Raw genomic sequence first — 12,980 nt, forward strand, 5'->3', positions numbered from 1 at the left:
TGTTTTTTCCTGGCTGTGTTCCAGTCCAAACACAAGCCTTTCCATATGAAACTTCTGCAACACTTCTAGCTCATTCCATTTTTCCTTACAGCTTGTCCTGATGATATGAGTTCAGAATATCTGTTTGTGATGTGGAATTTATGAATAGATTCATGTAGAAGGAATTTTGACTTCTGGCTGTAATTCTGGACCTGCCGCACAATTTATCCCCAACTTCTCTAATCCTTTCAATATTTCTGGTAAATGGAAATTGCTAATATGGCAGATACTGGCTACTCATTCACTAAACAAACCTGTTTTCTTTTCTTCCCGCACAAACAGCTTGACTACATTTCCCAGCCTCCCTTGCAATAGACTGTGGCCATGTGACTGAGTTCTGGCCAATAGAGTGAGGAGGAGGTTATATACATCACTCCAGACACAGCCATAGAAGTCTCTAGGCTGTCTTACAGCGAGCCCTGAAGAGGACTCCAAGAGCCTAGCCCAGGAGCAGGCAAACTTTTTCTTAAGGGGCTAGATAGTAAATATTTCTGGCTTGTAGGTCACACAGTCTCTGTCACAACTACTCAGTGCTGCTGTTGTAGGGCAAAAGCAGCCATGAATAACATACAAAGAAATGGACGTTGCTGTACTCTGAGAAAATTATATTTACCAAACCAGGAGGCTGGCTCACAGTTCATAGTTTGTTGATCCCTGCATCAGAGGATGGCAGAGCCACAAGATGGAAGGAGCCTGGGTTCCTGAATGGCTGCCTGGGAAGCACTCCCTTCCACCCATGAAAGCACTTACTCTAATTCTGCAAGATGGAAACTTCAAAAGACACTGTACTGAGTTTCCAGGCAGGGGGAAAGCAAGTCTAAACATTCATTGCTCTCACACCTGGGTATTTCATGTGAAATGCTTTGGGGCCTCAGTGATGCTAGTTTCTCCAATTCTCTACTCACCAGTGACAGTTTAAAAAATATGAAGAGTCACAAAAGCTGTGTCAGTTTTAAAATCTCCCATTAATAATTGCATTAGGGAGTATTATACTTAAAATTCACAGCCTTTTAAGATGCTGTTCTTACAAAAAGAAATATAACTGGTTACTTATGCAGGTATTTTTATAAATAAGATGTGAAGTATTGCTTTCTGGTCATCAGCCACCACAGGCTGGAGCTGCCCGCCTTGGCTTTTCAAGTGCAGTTCCATTACTGAAATTGCTCACTGTCGCCAAGGATCAACAGGGTTGCTTGGATGCAGATTCATATCTGTGGCTAATGAAAGATTCCACTGTTGATGCAATCTCTACAAACTCTGGCATTGAAACTCAGATGTCAAGGATGCTTGAGACTGCTGGCCTATTCAAGTTTCAGTGGTTTGGAATCTCATCCTTTGCATTAATCCGCCTGGTGATTTCTGCTGTTCTTGTCACCTTTATTTATAAATAGTTAAGAACCAAAACAGTGCTTGGAGCACAGCAGGCATAGAATACATAAACATTTGCTGAATGAAGTTCTTTTAAATTTAGTACACAACAACATATTATTAAATTAGCCCCACATCCAGAGTTGTTAAACTTTTCTCGCCAAGTCTCCTGTAACAACAACAAAACTAGTAAGAGAAACTGGTGCATGCTCGGAGGTAATCTTTAGTGGCTGACAGAGAGGGTCAGGGTGGATCATAGCATGTTATCTGGATTGCCTGAATAGGCAGTTGATGATGTAAGAAACTTTTCTGATTACTTGTTGAAAATAACTCGCAGCAATTATAAAAATTTATCTGGTATAAAAATGCGACTAAAACATACAGATGAAGTTCTCAAAAATTCACGTGAATCACATTACCCAGAATAAAGCGGCATTCTTAGACAAATGATTTTGAAATCTCTCTCCGGCTTTTTTTTTAGTAGTGAATATCTGGATGGTAAAAACGTCTTCCTGATGTAAGTTTTATGGTGCCCTTACCTTCCTGAAATATTACTCTTTCACTAGGATCACCTGTGGTTTCAGGCTGTTCGATATGGGGGGCCAGGTAAGCCAATGGCCTAAGTGGAGTGTTTAAAGGGGACTTGGAGAGAACTTACATTGTGCATTTCTTTCTCCATCAGGTTTTTATTTATTTTGATAAGGCTATAAAAATAATCACTTCTTATGAAATTACGCTCAACTTTATTACAGCAATTCTGTGGCAATATTAAGCCTTGAAAAGGTAATAGCAAAGTATGTGAAGTAAGCCATTTTCTAGTTTAACTGTCAGGCCAAAGGGAATACCCTGCATATTCAACACTGGCACCTTTTTTCCTGAAGAATGTTCAGCACGTGACGGCCTATCTCGAAAGAATGATTGACATTTTATTTTAACAACACTTGAAATTTTAAAATTTATGGCTATCACCTAAAAATTCTATTATAAGCAATCTAATAATCAAGGAATTCAGCTAAAAATGACTGATACAATATTTTCTAAATTTTTATGCATGAAACCCCAGTTTTGCCTTTTCAAATAAGGAATAAGAGAAATCTCTAACAAAACTGTTAAAAGCTACACATCCAGTTACAAAATCTGAAAATAAGAGTAACATCTTAAAAATGGAATGAGATAGGGATTACTAATCCCGAACCACACATTCAATCAGAGAAATGCATCACCATTGGTCACCTTTCAAAAATTACACAATCCCTTCAAAAACTCCCTAAGGCAAGTCTAATCACCTTGAAGTTGGACGAGAATGAATAGCTGGTTCAAAGCCCTTAAACAGTAAACAGAAGCCACAAATTCAATCTAGGCTCCTTTGACTCTGCAGAACAGGCTCTTTTTGCCACAGCAGACTGCTGAATTCACGCTTCACACAGCAGACACTGAAGCGGTCTTCTCCCCCCAATTCATCTTCTCACCACCTGACTTAGTGTTTTCTTTGTTAAAGTGCCAGATTAGCAGGTAACATAACTACTTCAAAAAGCAGTTGGGAAATTCAACAGATCACAGTGTGTGTAAGTGGAGAGTACCTTCATTGCCCAGATTTGGCTTCCGAAGACCACATCCACATGTTCCAGTTGGTCCGGCTTGGAGACATTGTACCCTTATTTGTGTTGGTGTAAACTATTAATGGGTCTCCTGTAGTTGGCAGAATGATGGCCTCCTCAAAATGTTCACACCCTAATCCCTGGAAGCTGTGAATATGTTACCTTACATGGTAAAAGGAACTCTGCAGATGTGATTAAGTTACGCATTTTGAGATGGTGAGATTATCCTGGGTTATCTGGGTGGGCCCAATGTAATCACATGAGTCCTTACAAGGGAAGCAGGAATGGCAGTCAGATTTGAAGATGCTCTACTGCTGGCTTTGAAGATGGAAGAAGGGGCCACGAGCCAAGGAAGCAAGCAGCCTCCAGAAGCTGGAAAGGGCAAGGAAACAGTTTCTCCCCTAGGGCCTCCAGAAGCCACCCAGCTCTGCTAACACGTGATTTTAACCAAGTGAGACTTCTGATCTCCAATACCCTAAGGTAATAAATCTGTGTTGTTTTTAACTATTAAGTACATGGTAATTTGTTACAGTAGCCACAGGAAACCCATACCCTTTCAATTTCAAAAGTGTCCTTGTGTTCAATAAACAAGGGGATAGAGTTCAAAACTGGTCAAGCTTTGACCTTGAAAAGCCAACACACCATCAACTTGAAAACTTCCTATGTGAATCTCTTCCTGGGTTTGGTTTTAAGGGGTCTCTGAGGCCCAGTAAAGCTCATCTCCTGTAATTTCTATGGATTGCTATAGATTTACTGTTCTGGATTCAATAGTGTTGTTAGGTACTAAAGAACAGAAATATATGACCACTTCTCAAAAGTCTGGTAAAACTAGAGTTTGCAAGAGCACTATACCACATAGATAGTCCACTTCAGAATTAGGTCTTTTGCTTCCCTGGGATGTGGGGCTTTATCGCTCAGTCAGCACAAGAGGTAGAGAAGCTGCAGACAGTGGACTGATGGGTGGGGAAAGGAATGGATTTTTTCCAAGGACGGAAGGTGAGAAAAAGCAAATAATCAATGTTGGGCAGGAGAGCTTCATTTAATCATTTAGTTCTGCCTGAGTAAGCAACATCTGTGAGCAAACAGCCCTTCTCTCTCAACTTGTAGATATTTATAACCAGACCAGAAGCTTGTTTAAAGACATCATGATTAGGTGAAAGGTAAACTCTGACTGCAGACTGTAGTAAAACCAAATACGATCAGGTCACGGGTTAATCGTCAGTACTGAAGTGTGAGTCCCCTCCCCGTTATCCCTCTCACATTCTTGCCCAGCTTCCTCCAGTGAGGGGAACCCCCAAGACAGTCTAGTCCACTTTCGGATGACTAATTGCTAACAAGGTTTCTTTCTATTTCACTATAATCTTATAACCTTCACCCTTTGGTCCTAGTGCCACCTGTTTGCAGCCACATAAATTGTCTGAACCAATGACTCAGTTCTGGCTGCACACTAGGGTCAACTGGGGAGTCTTTAAAAATCTAATGCCCAGGGCTTCCCTGGTGGCGCAGTGGTTGAGAGTCCACCTGCCGATGCAGGGGACACAGGTTCGTGCCCCGGTCCGGGAAGATCCCACATGCCGCGGAGTGGCCGGGCCCGTGAGCTATGGCCGCTGAGCCTGTGCGTCCGGAGCCTGTGCTCCGCAAAGACAAGGAAATATATACATGCTAAGTTTATTTATTTACTAATTTTTTAAAGATTTTTTTTTGATGTGGACCATTTTTAAAGTCCTCATTGAATTTGTTACAATATTGCTTCTGTTTTATGTTTTGGTTTTTCGGCTGTGAGGCATGTGGGATCTTAGCTCCCTGACCAGGGATCGAACCCACACCCCCTTCACTGGAAGGCGAAGTCTTAACCACTGGACAGCCAGGGAAGTCCCTACATGCTAAGTTTAAATAAAGCATGTAACAAAGCAGTATGCATGGTGTAATTAAATTTTAAAATATATATGAACTGCAAATATGTGTACTACAAAAGTAATATGCCCTGTAAATGGTACCAATGTATAACAATACTTATCTGTATTTTCTGACTTTCTCACAACTGATATGTATTTCTTTGTAACAAAAGATAACAGGTCACTCAAGAAAACATTTTGGAAGTTTCTTATAAAACTAAACATGCTACAACCATAAGCCCAGCAATTGTACTCTTGGTTGTTTATTTCAGAGAAATGAAAAATCTGTTCACACAAGAACGTGTACGTGAATGTTCATAACAGTTTTACATGTAATAGCCTCAAACAGAAACAACCCAGAGTCCTTCACTGAGTGCGTGGTTAAGTAAATCGTGGTACATCCATACTGTGGAATAGTACTCAGCAATAAAAAAGGAGCTACTAATATATAAAACAATATGGATGAATCTCCAGAGAATTATGCTGAGAAACTATGCTGTGAAAAATGTCGATCCCAAAAGGTTACATACTGTATAATTCCATTTACATGGAAGTGACAAATTTAGAGAAATGGAGAATAAATTAGTGGTTTCAAGGGGTTAAGGAGGTGGGTGAGAGACAAGTAAGCATGGCTATAAAAAGGCAACAAGAACAACCCTTGTAGGGATGGAAATATTCTGCATGTTAACTGTGTCGATGTTAATATCCTGATATACCACAGGTTTGCAAGACGTCACCAATGGGGGAAACTAGGTAAAGGGTAATTGGGAACTCTGTATATTTCTTAAAACTGCATATGTATCCACAATTATCTTGAAAGTCTGATTTAAAGAAAGACAATAGGAATGAATTTTAACTAGAGAAAATACCTATTGTGTTTTCTTACCTTAAGGAAATTTATCTGTTAAATGGTGACAGTGAAAATCATTGCTTTAACAGTGAAATATATAGTGAAAAGCATTGCTTTAAGAATTAAAAAACATCTATGACACCTCCAAATAGGTGAGTACAGGAATGTAATTTTTGGATAACACAGGTTCCCTTCTGATGGCACGATGACAGGGTACTACACGGTTTCCTCCTCCCCAAAGTTACTTATCCTAAGTTAGCAGTAACATACAAATGATGAGAGAAGAAGATGAATTTGGGAGAATTAGAATTTACCTGGTTCATCAGCCTTCCCAGTTTCTGATGCTTGTTTATGTAGAGAGCCCCAGGTCTAACCAAAATTCAGTGGAAGTATGAGGAGTGACAGACTCAAATATGAACAAGCACTGCTCAGGGACCCCTTTTCAGGTATTTGTTCTCAAATTCAGAGAACATCAGCCTCACGGAGGAGCAGACTCCCCCAGGTGCATCCCCAGATGCTGATTCTGTGGCTCAGGGGTGTGGCCCGGGAATCTGCATTTTTAGCAAGTACCCCTGGTGAAAGCAGACTTTCCAGAACACTGCTATGGAGGATGCTGAGAGCCGAACTGGATCCGGACTGCCCAAGAAGTGACCGTAGTCCTTCCTCAAAACAATAGGTTTCAGTCATCTTTCCTCAAGGACGATTAAAGGGATTCTTCTAGCTGGACCTTATAAAGACAATTACAGGAGGAAGTGCTGAGAACAGAACTCATCCACAACAGATGTGGATGCTTAGCTGTAGAGGAGAGACAGAAAAATGGCAGCTACTGTGCTATACTGATGAGACCCCGGCTGAGCAGTCCCCAGGGCTCTGGAAAAGAATTGGGTGTGTTTGGAGGGGGATTCTGAGGGAAGGTGGTCCTCCTAACACTGGTGGGGAGCAATGGGGGGAACACGCTGAGACTTTACTTTTTACCCTTATGAGGACCAGGGTGCACTCAGGAAACAGATTGTACCAACTAGACAAAACAAATCACCAACAATGTACAAATGCTGTCCAGCAATAGACAATTTCTTTAAGCTGCCATTTTTGCCACCACGCTTGGCAGAAGTTTCCACGTAGAACAGGGACTCAGCATTTTACCCCTATCTGCTGCCATGGTTGCTTTCGTCACCTCTCATCTTCCAGATCTGTTTCTGGTCCTCCCAGCTGCCAACCTTGTCTGTGACCTCTTTTCCACCCGTGTCTGCTCTTCTTGGTCTGTTCCTTGGCTATGATTTTGGCTTAGCACAGTAATATTTCTGACCATTCACTTCTGCTGCTTGGCCTCTGGTCATCATCTCAAGTACTTACTCCCTCCAGCTCAGCACTTCTCCGGGAACCTCCAAACCTAGTGTGACCTGGTTGAACATGCCCTGCCCACCAAGATGCCCTATCAACTGGCCACATCCGTGAGATGATGACATTACCTGTAAAACTGCTGGTGGAGCACTTGGCTAGAAGTGGCCCAGAGCAGCGCCTCTGTTCTTCTGTCTCTTCTTCTTTGGCCTGTCCTAATTCGGTCTTATCTGTTTGGGTATCCCTTACTTGTCCTTTTTCACACTGACCTTTTTCATAGTCCCCACTGACCCTTATCTTATAGGACTAGTTAAGGAATGGCAAGCGGGTCTCTTCTCACATACCAACTCTAGTCAATTGTCAATGAATCAGTGAGTGCAGTGTTTAAAAAATAGCCTCTCATAGCACACCTCAGTGGGCCATAACCGATGTCATGCCTGCCTTGGGTGAGGATGTGGGTAGAGTCTTACACTTGAAGAGACTGCCATCTTTGTACTGAATAGTTTCTTCTTTAGGGCTGATATAATAAAAACTATTTTGAATGCATTAGCATTTTCCATTCACATTTGCTATAAAAATACATGCAAAACAGAAACTGCAGGAACTGTGTCTTTTCTCCAATGAGAATACACTCTTCTGGTGCCTTTGGCAGAAACCATTTGGCAGTTATAGCTTGAGAATTGTACAAGTCTCCCTAGCTTTAGGCTGGAAAAAGAGTAGCTTCTGGGGTGAATGATGTCAGAAAAACTGTCCCCCATTATTTGAAAGCCTTTCCCTCTAGAGCTGTTTCTTATCTTTCACTATCAAATGTCTGTAGTGACTAGTCTCTTATGACAAAATGTTGCTTCAGTCTTGTAGTTGGAATGTGAATACCCAGGTCATGGGGGTTAGCACACAGAGGTACATTCCTGCTTCTCAATGCAAAATCACAAAATTGGGGCAATTCCACAGCACAGTATTCCTACCTATATGCATTCCTTCCTACAAAGTATCATCTTCAGAAAGGAGCACTGACTCCACTTACCTTGTAGTGGAAGAGAAACAATCCACAGAACAAGCTGTACAGATCTGCGGTGAGCAGGGAGAGGTTGACCGAAGTGGCGCTGGTTTTCTTTATGACCACTGGCATGAAGCTGTAGAGACCAAACATGCAGGCACTAAAGCCAACGTACAGCAGTCCTGATGGGGAGAGGAAAGAGAGGCGACGTCACAGCCTCCTCCAGGGCCTCTGTGGATCCACAGTGGGTGGAGGAAGGGGAATGGTGCCCTCGACTTATCCTTCACTCTATTAACGGATGTTTATTATTGGGTGATACACAGCTAAAACATAAAGTAAAAAGTGAAAATCTGCACGTGGAACAAAACCCACACGCTTCTCACACATATATGATGTTTTGCTTCTTCCGGGAAGGAGTACCTCTTAGTGGCCACAGTCAGAACATAGGGTCAAGTTTTCTAAATTCTATTTCTGGTTGTGCTGTAAGTAGTTTCTAGTACCCATGTCTTTTAAAACTTTTTTCATTTCTTTTTTATTTGCAACATAGGAACAAAACTACTTGGTGTCATGTATTGCTCACAATGGTGAATAACTACACAGTCCTTAAAACGGAAGGGCTTACATGACAAAGAGATGTGCACTAAGTCCGAGTACTGCACTGGAGTCCTAACTGTGTGACCTTGGGCAAATCACTTCATTGCTTTGACACAAGATGATCTGTCAGTTTCTTCCAGATCTGTGAATCCTGCTCAGCCCTACCGCCAACACCAGAGTCCTATTCCACCATCACTCTTCCTAGCATACCGTGGGCTCTCACATGCAGGCTCTGCTGTTTTAGAAATAGATAGGTAAATGCTTTGTAGACCATCAAAGAACGAAGTTTTGCAAAACAGAAAGATAAAAAAGAAGAAAAAAATGCCCTTAAAATGCTATGTGATGAGTCCCTCATCCTCTGAAATTCTCTCTCTCTTTCCCTCTCATTATAACTAAATACTCAATTGTTAATACTAATTCCATACGTACATAATTTTGTTGAGTCCCAAACAGAAGATTACGGCTAAATCTAGAGTTTGGTTCATCACTTCCTAGATGTTGATGCAACACAAGTGTAGAAAAATTAGGCTCATTTCTCTACCTTGAAAGAATAAGGCATAGAATAAGCATAAGTAACGCGATTCGGTGGATCTCTGGTCATTTTTATATAATAAAATATCCAACATTTCCAAAGGAACCTTGACTACATGTGTCTGCTTTAGGCTGTGGGCAGATTACTTCTCTTGAGCCCTATGAATTTTGGAGGATTTGGTAGGTACTAGACATCCAGTCCCTGTGACTGAGAAGAATAGGGATCCCTCCATAGAGAAATTTGGTTTTTCCATATGAAAAGCATTTCAGGGCATGAATCATTATTCTATATGTTTCTGATATTTAAGGAAAGTTTAAGGAAAGCCATGCCAAATCTATATAAGAATTTTATTTTGAACACTAAGTAAGCAAACTCAGTACAACAGCCCCCTCTAGTGTGGTGGAAATGCCCTGAGGGGAAACTGGAATAATCACTTTTCTCGTTCAGTAAATTATACAAGTCCTCTCGTGGATATTCTATCATAGTAATGTCAGATGGCTTTTGGCTCTCCATCAAAGTTTTAATTCTCTAAAAATGTTCAATTTTCCTGTACTTGGGTTTCATGCTACTTATAATTCATTTCCCTTTTAACCAAGTTACTAAAAATGCAATATTAAATAACCTATGATTAATACATGAAAAGACATAAAAATTAATTCAGTATTCCTTTAAGGAATCTTGAGATGAACAGACTAGGGATAAGATATATCCTAAATTAATCCACTAAAAGTAATCAAACTTGACCAGAACATAGTCCAGGAACCAGAGCCTTAAATTTTTTTTTTTTTTCCAATTATACGTGACTGGGCTAGGAAGTTCCACAATCCTACCCTCCCATCACCTTACCTAGCACACTATGGACTCTCACATGTGAGATCTGATGTTTTATATTCACTCAATTATTCACCCATGTATTCACTGAGTACCTACTATGCTCTAGGGACTCTGCTATGGGTTAGCAATGGAAAACAGGATAGACAGGAAGCTTAGAGTTGGTATTAGTACTATGAAGGAAGAAAAGGGTTGCTATGAGGAATGACAGGGGGCTTGCTTTAGGAGGGGTGGAGGTGGCACTTACCTTGAATGCTGAAGGACTAAAGGAGATTGCCAGGGGGAAAATAATTTAGGCAGGAGGACCTACAAATGAAAAGACCCTGATGGGTTCCAGGAGCTGCCAGAGGCCAGAATATCTGAGCAGGATGAACAGAGTGAGGCAGTGATAAGAGAGGAGGTTGGAAAATTAGGCAGGGGCTGGATTACATGGGGCTTTGTAGGTCTTAGAAAGAAATCGGTCTTATTCTAGTTGTAATGGGAAGCCACTGAGGAGTTTATAGCAGGTGGCTACCGTCTGATCTACATTTCTAAAAGATGACTTTGGTTACTGTGAAGGAGAAAAGCACGGAGGAGACCAGTGAGGAGTGCAGGGTCTCAGTCCAGGCAAGAGATGCTGGTGGCTTTGCTGGGAGTGGCAGTGGAGATGAAGGGAAGTGGCTGGTCTGTGAAGACTCAACACGCCCTGCTGGTAGACTGGATGTGGGTAGTGAGGAAAAGGACAGCATCAAAGACACCTATGGGTTCACATTGGCTCTGGCTAATTTAGAAACTGGGTGAATCAAGATGCCATTTACTGGGCTTCCCTGGTGGTGCAGTGACTGAGAGTCCGCCTGCCGATGCGGGGGACGCGGAAAAGCTCTATTTTGAACACGTTAGGTGTTAGATGCTTACGCATCATCCAAAAGAATCTGTCCAGTAGCGAGTGGATATACAATTGGCAGCTCAGAGAAGAGGTGTGACTTTACAAGCAAATCGGTGAGCCAAGGAGTGTAAGAAAATAGATACGCAGCAGAGTTTCACGCTACTCATCAGGCTACCTTGAGATGCTCCAAGCTTAACCACTCTGGACCTGTTCTTAAAAACTGCAGAAATTAAATTTAGAGGGATAGGAGTGAAATATATACACCATCATAGTTAATCACTTTGCTGGGTCAACCAATGTTTTTGCGTGTGAATATCCTGTTTTGTGAGCAAAGCATGGTCAGCCAAATGAACACACGATTAAGTGGAGAGTGGGAATGCAGTATTGCTGCAATTTACTGCTGTGTTGTTCTTAGATGGACATTAGCTAGTTAATGGATGTAAGTGATGCATCTGAAGGCCCGACTTGCTGTGCATGTGGGGTTTTCAAACAATCGACTGACATGATCAAACAAACGGACTGAATTACTTTTTGACTGACAACCGCATGATGGGTGCAATAACTACATTTACAAAGTATATGTATAACCATTTCTTATTTGAAATGATTTCCCTCTCACTCAAGACAGAATTTGGTAGCTCTTGTCCTCACGTACTAAAGAGATTTAAGCTAAAGAAATTGGAAAGAATACTACCAGCTAATACTGATTGAGCACCTGCTATGTGTCATGTACTTTATGTACATTAATTAATCTCCCTAACAGTATAATGCCATTGCTATCCTCTTTACACACGTGAGGAAATAGGCTTATAGAGTGTATCAGTCAAAAAACACAGTCCATACCATGTTCAAAAGAGGAAATATAATATAGGGCACAAGTTAAAAAGGTGTTTGAACGGGTGATGGGGAAACAGGGATGGTGAGGCAACCCAGACATTAGCAATAGCGGTAAATTATTCACACCCCTGGAGCCAGAGGGATCCAGGGAGGAGGCCATGTTACCAGAGGTCAGAAGTCAGGGAAGCCCAGCAGAGGAATAATCAGAGGACACTCAGTCATTTCTAGAGACCTGACCTAAAAGAAGGAGACACACCGTGGTTTCTTTCTTCCTCCCACCCTCCAGTCCCCTTCTACTGCTTCCCATTGGCCAAATCTAACTGAAAGCCAGTTAACAAAGCAGCTGGGAAGCATTGTTTGTTTTGCACGAGCCAGTTGTCAGCCTCTGCAATGCAGAGCAGAGTAACGGTAAGAAACAGATCTGTGAGCAAACAGGCAGAAGACAAGCTTATAGAGGTTGAGTAGCTTGCCTTCAGGTCACTCAGGCTGCCTGAATTTAAATTCTGAGCACATACTACTAACCTATGTTGTCTAATTATTATGAAGAGAAATGGGGCTTGGATGAAGCATCCTATTTGACGGTAATGAGCATCTCATTTTATATATGATATATACACAACACATCATATATACATGATACATCATGTGATATGCGCTATATATGCTTATATATGATGGATGTATATAGTACGTGCCTGTGTATGCTGCATATATTTTATCTCATCACTTTCTTTGGGATCCCACTGGTGTCACTGGATCCCACTGGTGTCACTGGTGTTCTTTTACTTCCCTTTGACTAGACTAGATTTTTAAAACATTATTTTTAATTCTTAAAAATAAAGGCAAGGTAAGATGTTTTCTCAGGACATATGCACTAAGGCACCAGGATGGGGGGATGACTCAGAGTGCAAATTAGTCCCACCACAGGCAGCCGTGAGCCCAGAGAAGCAGCCTCCGTTCCCCAGGCCTCCAGTTCGGCATCGGTAAAAAGAAAGGCTGTATTTGTAATGATCTTTAAGGTCTTTCCTGCTCTGTGGTCTCATTACTGCATCTTCAGGGAAAGGTCAAATCTCTTGTTTTGGCCTCTAGGACAAAACCAAAATCAAAACCAAAGAAAGCATCACCCACGGCAAGAAAAGTGAAGCCCCAGCACACCACGAACTGGCGTTGGCTGACCCAACGCACACTTTTTCTTCCTCTGACACTGGACTTGCACGTCAGCTAACACTTGTTCAC

General features: G+C 41.6%; 1 protein-coding gene across 1 annotated transcript in view; it reads right to left on the reverse strand.

The window, feature by feature from the left end:
* The window catches only part of SLC35F1 (solute carrier family 35 member F1), a 156,712-nt gene that overhangs the window by 22,341 nt on the left and 121,391 nt on the right, over nt 1–12,980 (reverse strand). The window contains exon 6 of the mRNA XM_024756667.1: nt 8,113–8,267. Within this exon, the coding sequence (XP_024612435.1) occupies nt 8,113–8,267 (155 nt within the window). The remainder of the gene's footprint in view (nt 1–8,112; nt 8,268–12,980) is intronic.

The sequence above is a fragment of the Neophocaena asiaeorientalis genome, unplaced genomic scaffold, assembly GCF_003031525.2.
Source record: "Neophocaena asiaeorientalis asiaeorientalis breed wild unplaced genomic scaffold, Neophocaena_asiaeorientalis_V1.1 scaffold125, whole genome shotgun sequence".
NCBI lineage: Eukaryota > Metazoa > Chordata > Mammalia > Artiodactyla > Phocoenidae > Neophocaena > Neophocaena asiaeorientalis.